Genomic DNA, 21,738 nt, shown 5'->3' on the forward strand with positions numbered 1-21,738 from the left:
CCCTGAAACAATTGCAAAGCATCAATCTTGCATTATTCATTATGTTTTACAAAGGGTCAGAGTGGCTGAAACCCTCATTATAAATATTTGGAGAAGGAACAATCTGAGGTCACAGGGCTACATTTTGGATATTGACTTATTACAAGGGTTTAAGGAGCAGGATCCACGCATGCACGCATGCACACACACACACACACACACACACACACACTGGAGAGAGTAAGATGAAAAGGTGGTGGGCCATATAACACAGTCGCACCAAACCTCTTCCTGTGTCTGTCACAAGAGTTTGCCTAAAATAATCTAGGCCAGGTCTACTAAATGTGACGTTTTTACAGTGCACAAATGTACAGAATGTTGGTGCATAGTGAGTGACAAGGCCTAATTTAAAATAACCCACTAAAATGTGACGTTTGTTCAGTGCAAAAATTAACAGAATGCTATGTGCATCATGATGACTAGGCTTAATTTAAATAAAAGGAGTAGTTGATCATCTTGGATTTGGAGGCGCAAATAACCTATGCGTAATTTACGCAGGAACAGGAGGCCTACAATGCTTGTCAACTACCAGATGGGGGAGCCCACGCACATCTCGAAGTGGTCATATCCCCTCCTTCCCACAGAAATTAAACTATAAGCTCATATGCTTCCATACTTTATTTCGAACGCATGGATGAATAGTTGAAGGGTGTTGACGGAGATCTGATTTGATTGTTATCCTTTAGCGCAGTATCACAGGAAAAGTCAGACACAGCTCATCACTCGTCACTGACTGAACTTAAGCTGTACTTCGAGTCCAATACGCGCTGCGGTTTTACACCCTCCGATCTGAATGCCCAGGTAAGGAAATGTATATATCAAAATATATTTAGAATCTCCTGCAGCTCTTAACTTTCAGTTTCTCCGAATGATGATTTCTCAGAATAACATGGTTTCTCAGAATATATTTGTATGCATGCATAAACCCTTATGGTGAGGTTGGCTGCCCCTGGTAATGCCAATGACAGTAGGCTATTAAGAGAAGGGAAATATCGTTAAAAATTAAGTAAAGTATTGGATAGTGTAGGCCCATGTAAAGTGAATAAGTCATGTTGAATGGATAGAATAGGATTGTATATGGTGGTTGAATAGCAGGTCCGTATGCATGTCAAAATACACTGTTTATAGGCTGATGTTTTTTTTCTCTCTCACTCTGTGATATAGTGTAATGACAGCCTGCTGTGATCTTTGCATCCAAAATAATCTGTTGCAGTAAATACTCATTTCAATACGCCACATATCAAATGATCCACAGTAGTTGAGGGCTGTGGCTGACGGACTGTTGGATGTAAAGACGTTTTTTCAAGGATGTTTGTCAGACTTCTGATATCTATAATAATGTGTGTAACGTGAATGGTGACATGCAGAGGTTATGTGAGTGTGAACTGTAAATACATTGATAAAATATCATCTCTTGTCACTGTAACCTGGATAGAGAGGTGAAGCGATGATGCCCCATCTGTCATATGTGAGCTAAGAGAGTCCATGATGCTCTGCTTCTCTCCATTCCAGAGTTCTCCTCTCTCAGGCTCCAAGGGGACAGGAGGAGGAGCAGGTGGGTGGCAGCCAGTATGATCAATCAACATTAAATATTCAGCCTTGGAATTTACACATAATTTAACCGCAATGCACTTTATTAGAAAAACAAAAACTGGAGCTAGTTGATAAATGTGTTTGTTGTTGATTAGAGAATAAGCAAGCTGTGAAAAGCAATACATGTCTTGATTTGAAAAAGTTTGGAGTATTATCTGTTTATTATGATGGGGCCAGTATACCAGAGTTTGTCAATTCCCTAAAGAAGTTGTCAAGAGAGCAGAACACAGACTGGCACCCAGGCTAATGGAATTGTGGTAATGTTAGAAAAGCATTTAACTCACTGCTATTTCTATTATGATGCAGAATCCAAGTAGGGATATTTTTTCATCAAATGCAAGTAAATGTGCATGAAGCAGGAAGGAGAAAATCAGAGTGAGGCTGAGTGAAGCTGAAATCAATGTCAAGTCATATGCTCGTATCTTATTCTCTTTACTATGCTGCAAGTGCTGTTAGAGGACCTACATGGCAACTTTCTGATGGAATCACTTGTTTGAACACCAAGCACCTGATTTGAACATCTATAATCCAAGCTCAACTGAACAGCCCAAATTAGCTTTTTGGCCCTCTCTTGCCATCATCATAAGTCGGATTTTCTCCCAAAAATTCTGAGCTGTTTTCTGGTTGGCTTAAATCACTTTGAAAAAGTGCAGCAAAAGTATTTTGAGGTGTTTGTCTGGACCCTCTGGTCCTCAGCAGTACAGTGGCCAAGCTGTTATCCAGTCAGAGAAGGAGATCAGAAAGCGCAACCATCCAATCTGTTACTAATTTCTTAACAGTTACTTTTATCTTAAGACAGTGAAGTTTCATTTTAATACCTGGTTTATGATTAACAACACTCTCTAAGCATAATGCCAGTTCCATGGCCTTAAGTCTGTGTGAACTATGAGGCAATGGCATGAAAAGCACAGCTCCCTCATACAAGGATACTAAACAGTGAATAATTAATAATCTTTCTCCCAAATCCAGAAAAACAATAGTTTTGCATAGGAACAGAGAACTCATTTAACAGGATAAAAAGACTCCTGTCAGCTTGAACAAATTGTGGAATGTATGAGTGTGATAATCTTAGGCGTAGTGGGTGAGGAGTCAGGTGCAGGAGGCAGAAAGTTCTGAATAGCACTTTATTCAGCACTAGGCAAAATAGTCTATATAATGAAACTGAGCGTCATAAAACAAATGCCCAAAACAGGAACCAAACCAAGATCTCCTAGCTGCCCGGATATACTCCAGATTCCGGTGGTCAGTCCAGATTAGAAAAGGGTGCTTAGCCCCCTCAAGCCACACCTTCAGAGCCTTTACCACAGCTAACAACTCACGGTCCCCCACATCATAGTTACGCTCCACCGGACCGAGCTTCTTCAAAAAGACAGCGCAGGGGCGGAGTTTTGGTGGCGTACCCGAGCGCACGGTACCCACTCCAGCCTCGGACGCGTCCACCTCCACTATGAACGCTAAAGAAGGGTCCGGGTGCACCAACACGGGTGCATCTGTGAACAGCACCTTCAACCGATTGAAGGCTCTGTCAGCCTTTGCCGACCACCGCAAACGCACTGCTACCTGGCCAAAACCCCGGATAAACCTCCTGTAGTAATTGGCAAACCCTAAAAACCGCTGCACTTCCTTCCCAGTGGTTGGAGTCGGCCAATTACGTACAGCGTTAACGCAGTCACACTCCATCACCAGCCCCGAGGTGGAAATGCGATAACCCAGGAAGGAGACGGCTCGTTTGGAGAACACACACTTCTCAGCCTTGATGTATAGGTCTTGCTCCAGCAGTCTCCCAAGCACTTTGCGCACCAGAGACACATGCACGGCCCGTTTGGCAGAAAAGATCAGGATATCATCTATATATACAACCACGCCCTGCCCGTGCAGGTCCCTGAGAATCTCGTCTACAAAGGATTGAAAGATGGCTGGAGCATTCTTTAACCCATACGGCATGACGAGGTACTCATAATGGCCCGATGTGGTACTAAATGCTGTTTTCCACTCATCTCCCTCCCAAATACACACCAGATCCTGAGGTCCAGTTTTGTGAAAAACCGCACCCCGTGAAATGATTCCACCACCGTAGCGATGAGAGGTAGTGGGTAACTAAACCCCACCGTGATGGAATTGAGACCTCTTATCAATACACGGACGCAAACCTCCCTCCTTTTTTCACAAAAAAAAACCTCAAGGAGACGGGTGAGATGGAGGGCCGAATGTACCCCTGTCCCAGAGATTCCGTGACATATGTCTCCATAGCCAACGTCTCCTCCTGTGACAATGGGTACACGTAACTCTTGGGAAGCGCAGCATTTACCTGGAGGATTATCGCACAATCCTCCTGTCGATGAAGTGGTAATTTAGTCGCCTTCTTCTTACAGAAAGCGATAGCCAAATCGGCATATTCAGGGGGAATGCGCACAGTGGAAACCTGGTCTGGACTCTCCACCGACGTGGCACCAATGAAAACTCCCATACACCTACCTGAACACTCCTCTGACCACCCCTGGAGAACCCCCTGTCTCCACGAAATCCTGGGATTGTGATTGGCCAGCCAAGGAACCCCCAGCACCACTGGAAATGCAGGTGAATCGATAAGGAAGAGACTAATCCGCTCCCTATGATCCCCCTGCGTCACCATGTCCAGTGGAACCGTGGCCTCCCTGACCAGCCCTGACCCTAATGGCCGGCTATCTAAGGAGTACACGGGGAAGGGGGGATCTATCGGCACCAGCGGAATTCCCAGCTTGAGGGCAAGTCCGCGATCCATAAAGTTCCCAGCTTACTCACCTGGGGTGACCAAGAAGTGTTCCGCCTGCCCTCTCGACTCCCAGACGGACTCCTCTAGCACCGGTCGACCGTGTGTCCTCTCTGACCACAACTGGTGCAGGAGGAGTCCCCCCTAACTCCATAGGAATGGGAGCGGGAGGGCTAGGAGGTGGAACTGACAGGACCCTTTCTGAACGCCCGCGGGCAGCGAGCAGATTGTCCAGCCGAATAGACATGTCTATAAGTTTGTCTAGGAAGAGTGGTGTCCCGACAAGCTAGCTCCCTGCGAACGTCCTCCCGGAGTCTGCAACGGTAGTTGTCCATCAGGGCCCTGTCGTTCCACCTGGCCCCAGCGGCCAAGGTCTGGAACTCCAAGGGTGGTCGAATACAGGTGAACTCTGAATAATTCTCCCTTGCCGAGTCTGGGCCATTCCAGACAGCATTGGCCCACTCCAGAGCTCGTCCTGTCAGGCATGAGACAAGGACGCTCACACTCTCCTCCCCAGAGGGAGTCGGCCTCACGGTAGCCAGGTACAACTCAAGTTGGAGGAGAAACCCCTGGCACCCAGCCGCCGTTCCATTGTACTCCCTTGGAGGCACAATACGAAGTGCGCTGAAGCCGCACACTGGGGGTGGAGTAGGTGGTCTCGTTGGAGGAGCCGGTGGTGAAGTGGGGAGGCCACTTCTCTCCCATCGGTCCATTCTCTCCATCATCTGATCCATCGCTGACCCTATCCGATGGAGGATGGTGGTGTGATGGAGAACGCGTTCCTCCATCGATGGAAGGGGGGTGGCCGCTGCTCCTGCTGACTCCATCGGTGGTGCGGGCTTCTGTGACAATCTTAGGCGTAGTGGGTGCGGAGTCAGGTGCAGGAGGCAGAAAGTTCTAAATAGCGCTTTATTCAGCACCAGACAAAATAGTCTATATAACGAAACTGAGCGTCATAAAACAAATGCCCAAAACAGGAACCAAACCAAGATCGCACGACCACACATACAAAGTGGGAATAAACAAGCCCGCATGAAGAGCAGGCGGGCCTACTGACTTAAATAGCCAAATTAAAAGTCTAAACAAGAAACAGGTTAAACAAATCAGACCAAACCAGCAGAAAATGGAAAAAGGGATCGGTGGCAGCTAGTAGGCCGGTGAGAACGACCGCCGAGCACCACCTGAACAAGAAGGGGAGCCACCTTCGGTAGGAGGCGTTACAATGAGATTCCTTTGTCGTTGCGTTTGTTGTTCTCTTTTTCCCTTTACAAGCAGCCATAGCTTTGCATGTCATAATTTAGAAAGTGCATTTCATGTGCATGTGTGTGTATGCCTTTGTGTGTGCGTTGCGTGACCACACCTCTTAGATGAATTAGAATCCGTTGAATCACCGACTTTTACCTGATGGCAGGAATAAGGGGTGTTGAGTGGAGAAGGGGTGCACATACAGTATGCAGAAAGCTATTTGGACAGGCGTCTTCTTGGCTGTCAACTTCGATTAAGAGGCGAGGTGTCATCTCGGTAACACAGCTGAGTGCAGATGGCAGGGAGTATAAGAGGGCTCACCAACTTAAACAATGATTAATGAACAGAGATGGAAAACAAATTGCATTGGACTATTGGAGGCAGAGAATTGTTTTTATGGAAATGTTAATTGTGTCTGCCAGGCCGATAGTGGGCGAGGGGGATGGGTGAGGGCAACAACAGATCCAAGGGGATCCGATATGAAGTCTACTACCCTCCCTGCACTGATTATCAGGGTTCCCCACACATTATGCACTGTCAATACCACAACACCATGGCTGAAAGACTTCTGACTAGATATTGTGAAAACCAAAGCAGGTATTTTATGATGAATCCCATTAAGAATTCCATAAGTTAGGGTTAATTACAATTGCAGTATAAATGACATTACTGTGAAAAAACATGAAATAACTTGCGGGTGTTGATATAAGCTTTTCGTATGCACTGCTTATGAATGGGCTATTAACGGGATATGAATGTCTTATGAAGTCTTTATGTAGGCACTCAAATAATGTGTTACCATTGTCGAATACTGTATTTACAGACCTGCTCCACTCAGCATTAGATCTTTTCTTTACAAAGTTTATATTGACCAAGCTTCCAATTTATATTGCCATATTTAGCCCATATAGGGATGCCTTAGTCCCACAAGGAAGCAGCCCCAGTCTGTATGACACTTCAATATCTTGTCCATTGTTCATTAACTGGCGTGGTGTTATCATTATCTAAATGTAGTCTGTATCTGTCGTTTCATCTCCTTGTGTGTTGGGCTTGATGTGCTTCTCCAATAAGTCTTAAGCCTCCTTGGCAGTGGAAAACATGTGTTGTATTCAGGAAGGTCAAGATGAGTTTTGCCCGGTGAATGAAGCCGCATCTCAGGTTTGGCTTGTGTGGCTGGGGTCTCACCTCGTTGTAGGTCGCCCTCTGTTTCAGCAGCTCGGCACTCAGATCTGGCTAGATGCTGATCCTCTTCTCAGCATAGGTCAGAGCCCCCGATTCTGCTGTGAGGAGAACAATTTGCTGTTCAACTTCAAAACAGTGGATTCGTACAATCATATTTCAGGATCCGTTGCGGAGAAGACACGGGCATGCTGTGCTCAATGTTTATCAGCGGCATGAGCCCAGCTTCTCCTGCCCAAACTGTCACGCCCTGGTCGTAGTATATTGTGTTTGTCTTTATTTATTTGGTCAGGCTGTGGTGTGACATGGGTTTATTGTGGTGTGTTTTGTCTTGGGGTGTTGTTAGGTGTTGGGTGTGTGGCTTAGTGGGGGTATCTAGCATAGTCTATGGCTGTCTGGAGTGGTTCTCAATCAGAGGCAGGTGTTTATCGTTGTCTCTGATCGGGAACCATATTTAGGCAGCCATATTCTTTGAGAATTTCGTGGGTGATTGTTCCTGTCTCTGTGTTTGTTGTTCACCAGATAGGCTGTATAGGTTTCCACGTTCCGTTTGTCGTCTTGTATTGTTAGTTATTTCATGTCGAGTTCCCTTTCATTAAAGAACATGAATAACCACCACGCTGCATTTTGGTCTGCTTCTCCTTCGACAGACAAGAACCGTTACACAAACAGTACATCGAAAATATTGCTCATGAAGGAAGTTGGGTTGCCCGCTTCCACACCAGTTTCAAGTCCTGTGACCAACATATTTATTTTATTGGAATGATTTTTGAGTGATTCCTTTTGGGGGGAGATTGATTGCCCCTTCTAGCTTAGTTTGTGTTGTTTCCATATCATTGAGTTGACCCTCTGTCACATTAGCCACTGTCTCCAAACGTTCCACTTTAGTTGAGTAGGTATCCACTTTTGAAGTGAGCCGTGCAAGAGATTAATTTACCGGTTTTAATTGCAAGTCGAGGTAATGTCCTCACGAACAATCTCTCGGATAGTAGCTGCCAATGCTTTCTGTTGTCGGGTGTTGAGAGCTGCCATGTTCCCACAGGTGAATTTGCGAGCAGACAGATTATGCTAGCTGCTGGAGCAAAATAGATCTGCTAGTTTTTATTGGAATACAGTGAATATGGTGTTATATATTGATAATTATTTGGTCAAATAAGTAGTTATTTTGCATAAAAAAGCCACGAGAAAGCCATGCGTTTCAATGCATGCCAACAGAAACTATGATTTCACTCAGCATTGTCTCTTATAATAATAAGTGATTAGAAGGTATGATAGAAGGCACCCTGTTCTATTTGTAATCATTGCAGGCGGTGCAGCTGCAGTACTTAGGGAGATAATAATTATTTTGCAACATTTTTTTCATTGCAGGGTGATCATTTAAGAGCATCATCCACTCATCAGAGTAATCAGGGTAGAGTGATTAGTGAAAATCCAACAGCTGCCTCATTAAACTATTGGCTTTATTGGCAACACATGGTGACAGCTAGCTGCCTCATAGGACCATGAGAGAAAAATGACTTCACTTTAGGAACGCAAGGTGACAGGCAGTCTAGACTGGAGATTATGTATGGCCAAATATGCATGAAGAAAATCCTTTGCAACAAATGGCCCTTACAGTTATTCAATGTATCAAGCTTTGACCAAAGTGTAAGGTCATTGTCATAGTGCACCGAGGAAAAGTTTAACCTGACATCTGGAAATGCTGGTTACATCCATTCTACTTAGCCACACTGCAATGTGTTTATACTCCACAGTGAAGGTGGAGCTTAATAGCTAAACGTGCGGACCACAATCTCCAAAATCTCAATCGCAAATATTGACACGCCAATGTTTTTTTTGTGTGTGTGTGATCTATCTAATGCACAAATTAGCACAATAAAGTAAAATGAGAAGTTAGCCTCATGGCAGCAGTAGAAGGGTACATGTAATAATGTTTGCTTAAATAAATGCTCTGAGCCCAGTTGTTCCCTGAGCACAACAAGCACAACACAGAGATCCTACTGGGTTGATGAGCTCAATCAGTGAAATTAATGAAAATATGATTTGGTCACTATGATGACAGTATGTAAACTACTTAGCCAGTATTGTAAAATAAGTCATTTTATAATTACAACTGCTACACCATAGTCTAATGGTGGATGTTTTGTTTTGAGATAAGTAGGCCGGCTGTGATTTTGTGATGGCTCGGTTAATTACTTTTGTTCTAGTGCTTCTGAGAACTGCTGTGTAAACTGCTGTCAGCGCCTCCTTCTTGGAGTCTTATGGTGCACTGTAGTATGTATCACAGTTGATGCCAAATCAGTGCCAAGTAAGACATCATTATGTGTAATAAATCAGAAAGTGTAAAGTAAAAAATCAGGTACACTGACTAGAATCTGTTTAGAGCATTCATATTACAGTATTTCAAGTTCAGTGTGTGCTTCTTTTATAGTGATCACATCCGTGTAGGAAAATTTGATCACTGTAAGTGGTTGATCACTAAAACCCACATTCACTATAAATGGAGTTCACTTTCTGAAGAGAACACTATGGAGGATGTCCTTGTGAAATGACATGGTGGTTGGTGAGCGTGAAGGATTTGGCCACGGTATCTGGACTGATGCTGTTCTGAGCTGCGTTGGAGATGGTTGGAGAGCGCTGCTCCCCTGCAGAGTCTAACCATCTGAAGAGGAATACACCATGTGGATACACTGATGCACTGCTCATGTGCAAGACATCCCCTCCCTGTCTGTCCAACTGTTAACACTTCCCGTGATATAAGCCAGAGCTTTGTTTGTGTCCAGAATGAACAGTTGGTCTGTGCAAACAAGAGCAACTGTTTACACAGTAGTGATTTAATATCAGTGTGTGTGTGTTTCCTGATGGTGCTGTGTACACATGCCTCATGTGTGCACACACGGAGTCAAAGCCATGTTAAACGTGTGTAGCTCAAATCACACAGTGTGTGATTGTCATGACATAACAGATCACCATGATCCCTGTCTCACTGTCTTGCATTTTTGGGAATGAAGGCATTGTTTGCCTCTGCCTCCTTTATTTGACAATTTATATATTGTTTGCTAGAATAAGCTACATGAAATGTTGATATTTCCCACCAAAAGAGTGGTACATACACAATAAATGCATGTGCCTTTATGAATATTCTCTATTGCTCACGTGTGCAGAAAGAGACTACTCATGAGAAGGGTTGCAAAAATGTGTGCTCTTTCTATGCACCGTAGTGGTCCAGTAAGGAGTGGGGCTGGTTAGGCCGTTCTGTCTCAGGGTTTCAGGATGCCTGCAGCGAAGCTATAGGTTCTCATTAATCCCCTTGTCAAAAGAGCTGTGTGTATATTTGTGTTATCTTCTGTCTAGGGCTAGATAAGCCATGGTGGGGTGGTCAGGTGCATTATCAGTATGTCTACCCTCTGCTTTAGTAAAAGGACTTCATCCACAGTTTGACAATCTACAGGCTGGGTGGGGCGGCAGGTAGCCTAGTGGTTAACAGCGTTGGGCCAGTAACGGCCAGTAAAGGTTGCTGGTTTGAAAGCCGGAGACTAGGTGAAAAATCTGACAATGTGCTCTTGAGCAAGGCACCTAACCCTAATTGATCTGGATAAGAGCATCTGCTAAATGACTAAAATGTATATGTGGATAAGCAGAGTGCCTATACTTAGTTTTTTTAAATGTAGAATTTTATACTTGAGCTACATTTTCTAAATGACTAATTTAAGTTATTTTGAGTCCTTTTTATGTCCATAGAAGTTTTAAATGTAACATTTCACTTCAAGGATTGAGAACATGATTTCTTTGGTGATCATGATGACACAAGGCTAACCAAAGAATCTGGGTTATTCAGTCATGTGGGCCAACTACTGTATCTGCAGTTTTCTTTACTCTTTGTTTATGTAAAATTACTTTAGTATATAGGTCACAACATTACTGTGGTATTATGTCGGTATTGGACTTGGCTTAGGTCACTGTTAGTTGTGTATGAAAAGCAATTGCAGGCTCAGCAAATGTGTGGTATTTTCTTTTACCACAGTTGCACTGCTGAAAAGGTGCAACATTGCATCAAAAACCATACCCATACTTGAAATTAGAACATGCTGGAATCAGAATCTTGTTTACAATTGTTTTTATATCTGTCCAATGTCTGTTGGATATCTGTCCAATGCTCTAGAACTGTTAAATGGTTGATATGGGCAGTTGGTCAATGAGCAAACCCACCCAACAATGAATAATCAAAATACATAGCATTAGCATGTATATGGCCACATCTGGGGAGCCCTATCATGTGACACGATGCTTTATACAATCACCCTCTTTCTCAATCTCCCCCTGAAAGAGTGTACTTCACTCTGAAAGATGGTACCTGACAGGTCTGCTTTTCCGCTTCCCTAGCAACCGTCTTCCTCCTCCACCACCCAGCATGCCATATTAACTAGCACCTGATCATGGTTCTAAGCCTTGTGATTACAGACTTAGATGATCAGAACAACACCTTAAACAAGTGGTGGATATCTTTCAATGTTTCTCTCACACCTGTCAAATATGCTTAGCTTCAGGAGGATTAGGTTGTATATTTAAGGGCATGTATTCAAAATGTGAGTAAGATTTCTGATCTGGGATCAAGTCCCCCGCTGTCCATATAATGTTTAATTCATTATATCCTAAAAAGCTAAACTAATCCTATACCAGCACTCTTTATGAATACAGGCCCTTTAAAAAAATATATATTTCACCTTCATTTAACCCGGTAAGCTAGTTGAGAACAAGTTCTCATCTACAACTGCGACCTGGCCAAGATAAAGTAAAGCAGTGTGACACATACAGCACAGAGGTATACGTGGGATAAACAAAAGTACAGTAAATAACACAATAGAAAAATATATATATAGTGTGTGCAAATGGAGTAAGGAGGTAAGGCAATAAATAGGCCATAGTAGCGAAGTAATTTTAATTTAGCAAATTAACACTGGAGTGATAGATGTGCGATGATGATGTGCATGTAGAAATACTGGTGTGTAAAGAGCAAAAAAGTAAATAAAAACAATATGGGGATGAGGTAGGTAGTTGGATGGGCTATTTACAGATGGGCTGTGTACAGCTGCAGCGATCGGTAAGCTGCTCAGATAGCTGATGCTTAGTTAGTGAGGGAGATATAAGTCCCCAACTTCAACGATTTTTGCAATTCGTTCCAGTCATTGGCAGAAGGAAAGGTGGCCAAAGAGGTGTTGGCTTTGGGAATGACCAGTGAGATATACCTGCTGGAGCACGTGCTACGGGTGAGTGTTGTTATGGTGACCAGTAAGCTGAGATAAGGAGGAGCTTTACCTAGCAAAGACTTATAGATGTCCGAGAGCCAGTGGGTTTGGCGACGAATATGTACAACAAGAAATGCTTGTTGAAATTCTTGATTATTGTGGATTTATCGGTGGTGACAGAGTTTCCTAGCCTCAGTGCAGTGGGAAGCTGGGTGGAGGTGCTCTTATTCTCCATGAACTTTACAGTGTCCCAAAACGTTTTGGAGTTAGGATGCAAATTTCTGTTTGAAAAAGCTAGCTTTCCTAACTGCTGGCTAAGAGAATGCCAAGAGTGTGCAAAGCTGTCATCAAGGCAAATGGTTGCTATTTGAAGAATCTCAAATATAAAATATATTTTGATTTGTTTAACACTTGTTTGGTTACTACGTGAATCCATATGTGTTATTTCATAGTTTTGATGTAGAAAATAGTAAAAATAAAGAAAAACCCTTGAATGAGTAGGTTTGTCAAATGTTTTGACTGGTACTGTAGATCAGACATGGGAACAGAGTACTGTTTGGACTTAAACTCGCAGGGTAGCTCTTTATCTGTGTGTTACAATATACATCCTTTTCATTACTGAGGTTTGAGCCCTAGATGATGTAAGCCTGTGTTAATTCTGTGTGGACAATGCATGCTTTGTTCCGTGCCCTTTGGTACTGCACTAAAGCACTGTATGTTCTAATATGTGACCTCTACCATTGTAGTGTTGAGAATTTGCCTCTGTTTGTTAGTAGAGAGCAATGGAGAGTGAGTGGGTGGAGAAGAGGAGAGGAGGTTATGTTTAAATTCCATTTGAACAGATTTTTAGATTTCTTCTCCTTGAACTTTTATTTGTAGCCATTTCTTAAAGTTACCAAGTTCCCTCGTTACTTATGTTGAGCACAGAGGGTTGTTTCAAAGGAACCACTGGACCTGCAGCAAAGACTGTTAAGTATTGTAGCTACTTACTGTACGTCTAAAAGGAGATCATAGTAGCAGATCATAGGAGAGTATCATCATAGTAGAGTAGATATATGGAGAGGAAGACTGTGGTTAGAAGCATTTTAGCATCCTTCAACAATAAGCTGAGACCAAAAATATACTAAAGACAGGAAGAAGAGACACGCAGCATTTGTTTTACTCTGCTTGATGACCTATTTCAGGTGCATTAGTTCAATGCAAAAATTATCAAAGCATGTTAACAACGTACATATTTGATTTGTCAGATACAGTGCCTTCGGAAAGTATTCAGACCCCTTGACCTTTTGCCCATTTTTTAAAGTTACAGCGTTATTCTAAAATGGATTAAATTGTCACGATCATCGTTGGAAATATTCTCGGACCAACATGCAGCTTGATCTGGGTTCCACATCTTAATTTCGTGAAACTTACAAAACAAAAAAAGAAACAAACAACAAACTGTAACATAAGAGGTGCAACATGCACTAACTTCAAACAAGATCCCACAAAAAACAGTTGGGAAATGGCTGCCGATATATGATCACAAATCAGAGACAATGATAAACAGCTGCATCTGATTGCTAACCATACCAGGCCAACATAGACATAAAACAACCTAGATAACCCACCCTAGTCACACTCTGACATAACCAACATAGAGAATAAAAGGCTCTCTATGGTCAGGGCGTGACAGTACCCCCCCCCCCCACAAAGGTGCGAACTCAGGCCGCAAAACCTGACTCTATAGGAGAGGGTCCAGGTGGGCATGTAGCGTCGGTGGCGGCTCCGGTGCGGGGCAAAGTACCCACTCAGACCACGGGTCCGGCCATGGAGCCGGGTAGAACGCCGTGCCCAGACTGGGCATCGGCGCAGAGGAGGGCCATGGAGCTGGGTTGAACGCCGGACCCGGACTGGATACCGGCGCCAAAGAGGGCTCTGGCATTGGAGCGGGACTGGACGCCATGTCTGGACGCCATGCCTGGACTGGGCACCGGCGCAGAGGAAGACTCCTACCATGGAGTGGGACTGGACGCCGTGCCTGGACTGGGCACCGGCGCAGAGGAAGGCTCCGGCCTTGGAGCGGGACTGGACACCGTGCCTGGACCGGACATCGGCGCAGAGGAAGGCTCCTAACCTGGAGTGGGACTGGACAACGTGCCTGGACCGGGCATCGGCGCAGAGGGAGGCTCCTAACCGGGAGCGGGACTGGACACCGTGCCTGGACCGGACATCGGCGCAGAGGAAGGCTCCTAACCTGGAGTGGGACTGGACAACGTGCCTGGACCGGGCATCGGCGCAGAGGGAGGCTCCTAACCTGGAGCGGGACTGGACACCGTGCCTGGACCGGACATCGGCGCAGAGGAAGGCTCCTAACCTGGAGTGGGACTGGACAACGTGCCTGGACCGGGCATCGGCGCAAAGGGAGGCTCCTGCCATGGAGCGGGACTGGACAACGTGCCTGGACTGGGCATCGGCGCAGAGGAAGGCTCCTAACCTGGAGTGGGACTGGACAACGTGCCTGGACCGGGCATCGGCGCAGAGGGAGGCTCCTGCCATGGAGCGGGACTGGACAACGTGCCTGGACCGGGCATCGGCGCAGAGGAAGGCTCCTAACCTGGAGCGGGACTGGACACCGTGCCTGGACCGGACATCGGCGCAGAGGAAGGCTCCTAACCTGGAGTGGGACTGGACAACGTGCCTGGACCGGGCATCGGCGCAGAGGGAGGCTCCTGCCATGGAGCGGGACTGGACAACGTGCCTGGACTGGGCATCGGCGCAAAGGAGGGCTTCGGTCTGTGGACCGTCGTAGAAGGTTCCGGACTGTGGACCGTCATAGGGAGGCTCTGGACTGTGGACCGTCGTCGGGAGGCTCCGGACTGTGGACCGTCACAGGGAGGCTCTGGACTGTGGACCGTCGTCGGGAGGCTCCGGACTGTGGACCGTCGCCGGACTGGGGAGGCGCACTGGAGGCCTGATGCGTGGGGTCGGTACAGGTTGCACCGAACTGGTGACACGATCTTCAGGGCGAGTGCGAGGAGCAGGCACAGGATGTACCGGACTGTGGAGGCGTACTGGAGGTCTGGTGCATAGAGCTGGCACAAATTGTCTAGCAGCACTGTAAAATAAATGTGGGGGTGGGGTCAATGTAAATAGTCCAATTGTTCAGCAGTCTTATGGCTTGGGGCTTGGGGATAGAAGCTTTTAAGGAGCCTTTTGGACCTAGACTTGGCGCTCCGGTACCACTTGTCGTGCGGTAGCAGAGAGAACGGTCTATGACATGGGTGACTGGAGTCTTTGACATTTATTTATTTTATTTTATTTTTTCTCCACAATTTCGTGGTATCCAATTGTTAGTAGTTACTATCTTGTCTCATCGCTACAACTCCCCTACGGGCTCGGGAGAGACGAAGGTCGAAAGCCATGCGTCCTCCAAAACACAACTCAACCAAGCCGCGCTGCTTCTTAACACAGCGCGCATCCAACCCGGAAGCCAGCCGCACCAATGTGTCGGAGGAAACACCATGCACCTGGCGACCTGATTAGCGTGCACTGCGCCCAGCCCGCCAGAGGAGTCTGTAGTGCGCGATGAGACAAGGATATCCCTACTGGCCAAACCCTCCCTAAACCGGACGACGCTAGGCCAATTGTGCGTAATTGTCCCACCTTATGATGTCATCTATATTGTGAAGTGCACCAGTCCCTCTTGCAGCCAAGCAACCCCACAACATGATACTGCCACCCCCGTGCTTCACGGTTGGGACGGTGTTCTTCGGCTTGCAAGCCTCCCCCTTTTTCATCCAAACATAACAATGGTCATTATGGCCAAACAGTTCTATTTATGTTTCATCAGACCAGAGGACATTTCTCCAAAAAGTACAATCTTTGTCCCCATGGGCAGTTGCAAACCGTAGTCTGGCATTTTCTATGGCGGTTTTCTTCCTTGCTGAGCAGCCTTTCAGGTTATGTCGATAGAGGACTTGTTTTACTGTGGATATAGATAGTTTTGTACTTGTTTCCTCCAGCATCTTAATAAGGTAATTTACTGTTGTTCTGGGATTGATTTGCACTTTTTGCACCAAAGTACGTTCATCTCTAGGAGACAGAAAGCATCTCCTTCCTGAGCTGTATGACGGCTGTTTGGTCCCATGGTGTTTATACTTGCTTACTATTGTTTGTACAGATGAACGTGGTACCTTCAGGCGTTTGGAAATTGCTCCCAAGGATGAACCAGACTTGTGGAGGTCTACAATTTGGCTGATTTCTTTAGATTTTTCCATGATGTCAAGCAAAGAGGCACTGAGTTTGAAGGTAGGCCTTGAAATACATCCACAGGTACACCTCCAATTGGCAGAAGCTTCTAAAGCCATGACATAATTTTCTGGAATTTTCCAAGCTGTTTATTGGCACAGTCAACTTAGTGTATGTAAACTTCTGACCCACTGGAATTGTGATACAGTGAATGAAGTGAAATAATCTGTCAGTAAACAATTGTTGGAATAATGACGTGTGTCATGCACAAAGTAGATGTCCTAACCGACTTGCCAAAACTGTAGTTTGTTAACAAGAAATTTGTGGAGTGGTTGAAAAACAAGTTTTAATGACTCCAACCTAAGTGTATGTAAACTTCCGACTTCAGCTGTACATGTGAGATGAGTAACGAGAGATATGTAAACATTCTTAAAGTGGCATTATTAAAGTGACTAGTGTTACATTTATTCAAGAGGCCAATGATGTCAAGTCTGTAGGTAGGCAGCCACCTCTATGTGCTCATGGTGGCTGTTTAACAATCTGATTGTCTTAAGATAGAAGCTGTTTTTCAATCTCTCTGTCCCAGCTCTGATGCACCTGTACTGACCTCGCCTTCTGGATGGAAGCGAGGTGAACAGGTAGTGGCTCGGGTGATTATTGTCCATGATGATCTTTTTTGCCTTCCTGTGACATCGGGTGTTGTAGGAGTCCTGGAGGACAGGTAGTTTGCCCCGTTGATGCATTGTGTAGACCGCACCACCCTCTGGAAAGCCCTGCGTTTGTGGGCGGTGCCATTGCTGTACCAGGCTGTGATACAGCTCGACAGGATGCTCTCATTTGTGCACCTGTAAAAGTTAGTGAGGGTTGTTGCGGCTTCTTTGCCACACTGTCTGTGTGCGTGGACCATTTCAGTTTGTTGAGGAACTTAAAACTTTCCACCTTCTCCACTGCTGTCCCATCGATGTGGATAGGGGGAGGCTCCCTTTGCTGTTTCCTGAAGTCCACGATCATCTCTTTTGTTTTGCTGACGATTAGTGAGAGGTTATTTTCCTGATATCACACTCCGAGGGCCCTCACTTCCTCCCTATAGGCTGTCTCGTCGTTGTTGGTAATCAAGCCTACCACTGTAGTGTCGTTTGCAAACTTGATGATTGAGTTGGAGGCGTGCATAGCTACAGAGTCATGGGTGAACAGGGAGTACAGGAGAGGGCTGAGAATGCACCCTTGTGGGGCCCCAGTGTTGAGGATCAGCAAAGTTGAGATGTTGTTTCCTACCTTCATCGCCTGGGGGTGGCCCATCAGGAATTCCAGGACATAGTTGCACAGGGTGGGGTCGAGACTCAGGGTCTCAAGCTTAATGATGAGTTTGGAGGGTACTATGGTGTTGAATGCTGAGCTGTAGTCAATGAACAGCATTCTTACATAGGTATTCCTCTTGTCCAGATGGGATAGGGCAGTGTGTAGTGTGATGGCGATTGCATCGTCTGTGGACCTATTGGGGCGGTAAGCAAATTGGAGTGGGTCTAGTGTGTCAGGTAAGGTGGATGTGATATGATCATTGACTAATCTCTCAAAGCACTTCACAATGAAATAAGTGAGTGCTATGCGGCGATGGTAATTTAGTTCAGTTACCTTAGCTTTCTTGGGAACAGGAACAATGGTGACCATCTTGAAGGATGTGGGGATAGCAGACTGCAGACTGGGATAGGGATTGATTGAATATGTCCATAAACATACCAGCCAGCTGGTCTGCGCATGCTCTGAGGCCCCGGCTAGGGATGCCGTCTGGGCTGGCAGCCTTGCGAGGGTTAACATGTTGAAATGTTTTACTCACGTCGGCCACGGAGAAGGAGAGCCCACAGTCTTTGGTAGCGGGCCTTGTCTGTAGCACTGTATTGTCCTCCAAGCGCGCAAAGAAGTTGTTTAATTTGTCTGGGAGCTAGACGTCGATGTCCGCAACGGGGCTGGTTTTCATTTTGGTTTCCAGTTTGCATAAAGTCCAGTGAAGTTCCTTGATGGCCGTCTTGGTATCCGCTTGCAGGGTGATATACACGGCTGTGATGATAACCGTCATTTGATTGTGAGGAATTATAGGTCAGGTGAACAAAAGGACTTGAGGTCTTGTATGTTACAACTACACCATGAGTCGTTAATCATGAAACATACACCCATGCCCTTCTTCTTACCAGAGAGATGTTTGTTCCTCTAGGCACGATGTGCTGTACGGACTCTGACAGCATGTCCCCAGCTAGCCATGTCTCTGTGAAACAGAGTATGTTACAATCCCGGGTATATCTCTTTGGAAAGCAACTCTTGCCCTGGACATTAGCAAGTTATATACTCGGAAGCAGTGGGTGATGTGCGCTCATCCGAAGCCTTACTAGAAGACCATTCCGGCACCCTCTCCTCCGACTCCGTTGTTTTGGGTTGGCCTCTGGAATCAGTTCAAATGCCCTGGGAGGTGTAGACAAAGGATCCGCTTTGGGAAAGTTGTATTCCTGGCCGTAGTGCTGGTTGTGCTGGTAAGTTGACATCTCACTGATATCCAATAGTTCTTCCCAGCTGTATGTAATAACACTTAAGGTTTTCTGGGCTAACAATGTAAGAAATAATCGATAAAAAAACAAAATACTGCACAGTTTCGTAAGGACTTAAGCGATCTCTATCGGCTCCATCTTGTGCTTAAGCACACAGCCACAATGCAGGAGCTTAAGAGGATCTGCAAAGAAGAATGGGAGGGAAAAGAACAAACACAGGTGTGCCAAGCTTGTAGTATCATACCCAAGACCACTCGATTGTGTGTAGATTGATGACGGGGGGGAAAAACTATTGAATGAATTTTAGAATAAGGCTTTAACATAACAAAATGTGGAAAAATTCAAGAGGTCTGAATTAGTTTCCAAAGGCACTGAAAGTTTACTGTGACATTTCCATCTAATCCTTTTGTTGTTGTTGTTGAATATTTCATATTTTTTACTTTGAGGTTTCTTTAAATGTATGTAATATGAGGGCTCTATTGCACTGATTGTTCATGTTCATGTGTATGCCTTATGTGTCTTTTTCCTTTCTGTCTTTTAGGTGGAAGTCTCTATTATATGCGAAGGTGTCTCCAACTCCCCTCTCTGAGGAAAAGGTGTCAGAGGTTGCTATACCATCAACCACAAGCAGAACCTTCTGAAGGACTCTGGGACATCCAATCCCTGACCTCCACACTGTAACAGTCCACAGATTTCTGAGTATAGAAAACCACCACGCCATTGGACGAGGGCAGCCACACTTAAGGGGCCAGATGGCACTGCTAGCCAATCAGCTGGTGGATTCAGCCAGGGTTCTAAATGGCATCAATGGGAGGGTGGATCACCTTCCACAGTTCCTGAGGGTACAGAACCAGGGTCACATGACCCATGTCAACATCACCCAGGAAGACACGCACAAGAACAGGAAGTACCCGTGCCCACTGTGTGGCAAACGCTTCCGCTTCAACAGCATCTTGTCGCTGCACATGCGCACGCACACAGGCGAGAAGCCCTTTAAGTGCCCTTACTGTGACCACAGGGCAGCGCAGAAGGGCAACCTCAAGATCCACTTACGCACTCACAAGCAGGGCAACCTTGGGAAAGGTCGTGGCCGGATCAGAGAGGAGAACAGGCTGCTCCACGAGCTGGAGGAGAGGGCCATCCTGAGGGATAGGCACATCAGGGGTGGTATAGGTCGTCTGACCCAGCCACCACCACCCCACATCCCCCATCCCCAGCTCCAGCAGCCCCAGCCTGCTTCTAGCACCACCCAGCTCCCCTTGACTTGCACAGGCCCTGGCCCTGTGGAGACCCTTTCACTGCCATCTGTCTCCCCCAAGATGACCACCACAGGCCAGGAGGATCATACACAGGCTCAGCCTTCCGCAGGGTTCCGCTGCTCCTTCTGCAAAGGAAAGTTCAGGAAGCAGCAGGAGCTGGAACGCCACATCCGTATCCTCCACAAGCCATACAAGTGCACCCTGTGTGAGTATGCGGCCTCCCAGGAGGAGGAGCTCATCAGCCACGTGGAGACGGCCCACATCACCGCCGTGTCAGCCCAAAGTCAGAGTTCCGCGGTGGGCAGTGGTCGGGGCTTGAAGCCCCCTGGTGGGGAGTTCCCCTGCAAGGTGTGTGGTCAGACCTTCAGCCAGGCCTGGTTCCTCAAGGGACACATGCGGAAGCACAAGGACTCATTCGAGCACTGCTGCCAGATCTGTAGCCGGCGCTTCAAAGAACCCTGGTTCCTCAAGAACCACATGAAGGTCCACCTCAACAAGCTGTCTGCTAAGACCAAGCAGCTTCCTGCTGACCCTCAGGTATCTGTTAGCATGGCTAGAGTATCCCAGGACGCCCACTACACAAACCTCTACTCCCAGTACATCTCAAGCCTCCACAGCAGGTTCCTCTCTGCAGAGAAAGCGGGCCAGTCGGAGTTCCAGCAGATCCTTGCCACAGCAGGCATCAGGATGAAGGTGAAGGAGATGCTGGGTAACATGCTGGCACCCAGACACAATTCACCGACGGAGGGTGATAATAATCACTCTCTGTTGGGTTTGAATCATCTGGTGCCTCCCCTGAGTTCGAGCAATGTGGAGTATCAACCACAAGCTCCTGCCAATGAGAGAAACGACCTCAAGAGCTACCCAGGCTGGCAGGTCATGGCACCAGGACTGGCTGTAGATCAGGAGGACCTATACACAGCTAAAGTACAGCAGCGGGCCTACCAGGCTGGGTGGAGGGTGTCAGATGAGCGACGAGCACCTGTGTGCAACCCAGACACCCAGGCTATTAGTAGGAGTTGTAGCCCAGGACTGAGCCATATCTTGGAGGAGAGCTCTATAGGACCAGGCCTCACTCAGACCGGCAGTACCCAGGATAACAGCAGCCTACCCTCCTCAGTCTCAGGTACATTACCGTCTTTCCTTACAACTCAATGGTTGCATATCGTTTTTGTTGTTTCCAGTTCTCTCAATTATTTATCATAGGTCCATCTAATATGTGTATTCTATATTCTATGGTCAATATTCTACAGTACTTGATATATCCTCAGATCCATGGTCAAGGTCAACTGGATGACCAGCACATGATGACTTGGGCACATTTATATCGATAGGATGTTTGAGAACTTCCATAAATATGCCATTAGTTTCCGATGTAAACAATCTGTTATCCCTCCCATGCACAGACTAGCATGGAATAGAACCGTGCTGTTCCATCAGGAGATTAAACTATGCCTTTGGCTAAACTTCACTAATGTACTCAGGTGGACTTGCCTTGAAGCACAGGGTCAGTAGGTCAGCATATCCAAGCAACAAATATAATCGGTTATATTTGTTGCTTGCTTGGATAAAGGCCTTTCTTTTCTTATTAACTTTAATGCTGTCATGTTGAATGCTACAGATAATTAGCCTCCATTATTTTATATCAGTTCCATTGCCAC

General features: G+C 46.1%; 1 protein-coding gene across 1 annotated transcript in view; it reads left to right on the forward strand.

The window, feature by feature from the left end:
• The first annotated feature begins 1,564 nt into the window (after positions 1-1,564).
• Positions 1,565-21,738, forward strand: part of LOC135509172 (zinc finger protein 536-like) — a 35,964-nt gene continuing 15,790 nt past the window's right edge. Inside the window, exons 1-2 of the mRNA XM_064929604.1 lie at positions 1,565-1,594; positions 19,360-21,203. Coding sequence (XP_064785676.1) covers positions 19,571-21,203 — 1,633 coding nt within the window. The 5' untranslated portion in view covers positions 1,565-1,594; positions 19,360-19,570. The remainder of the gene's footprint in view (positions 1,595-19,359; positions 21,204-21,738) is intronic.

Source organism: Oncorhynchus masou, chromosome 22, assembly GCF_036934945.1.
Source record: "Oncorhynchus masou masou isolate Uvic2021 chromosome 22, UVic_Omas_1.1, whole genome shotgun sequence".
In the NCBI taxonomy this organism is placed as follows: domain Eukaryota; kingdom Metazoa; phylum Chordata; class Actinopteri; order Salmoniformes; family Salmonidae; genus Oncorhynchus; species Oncorhynchus masou.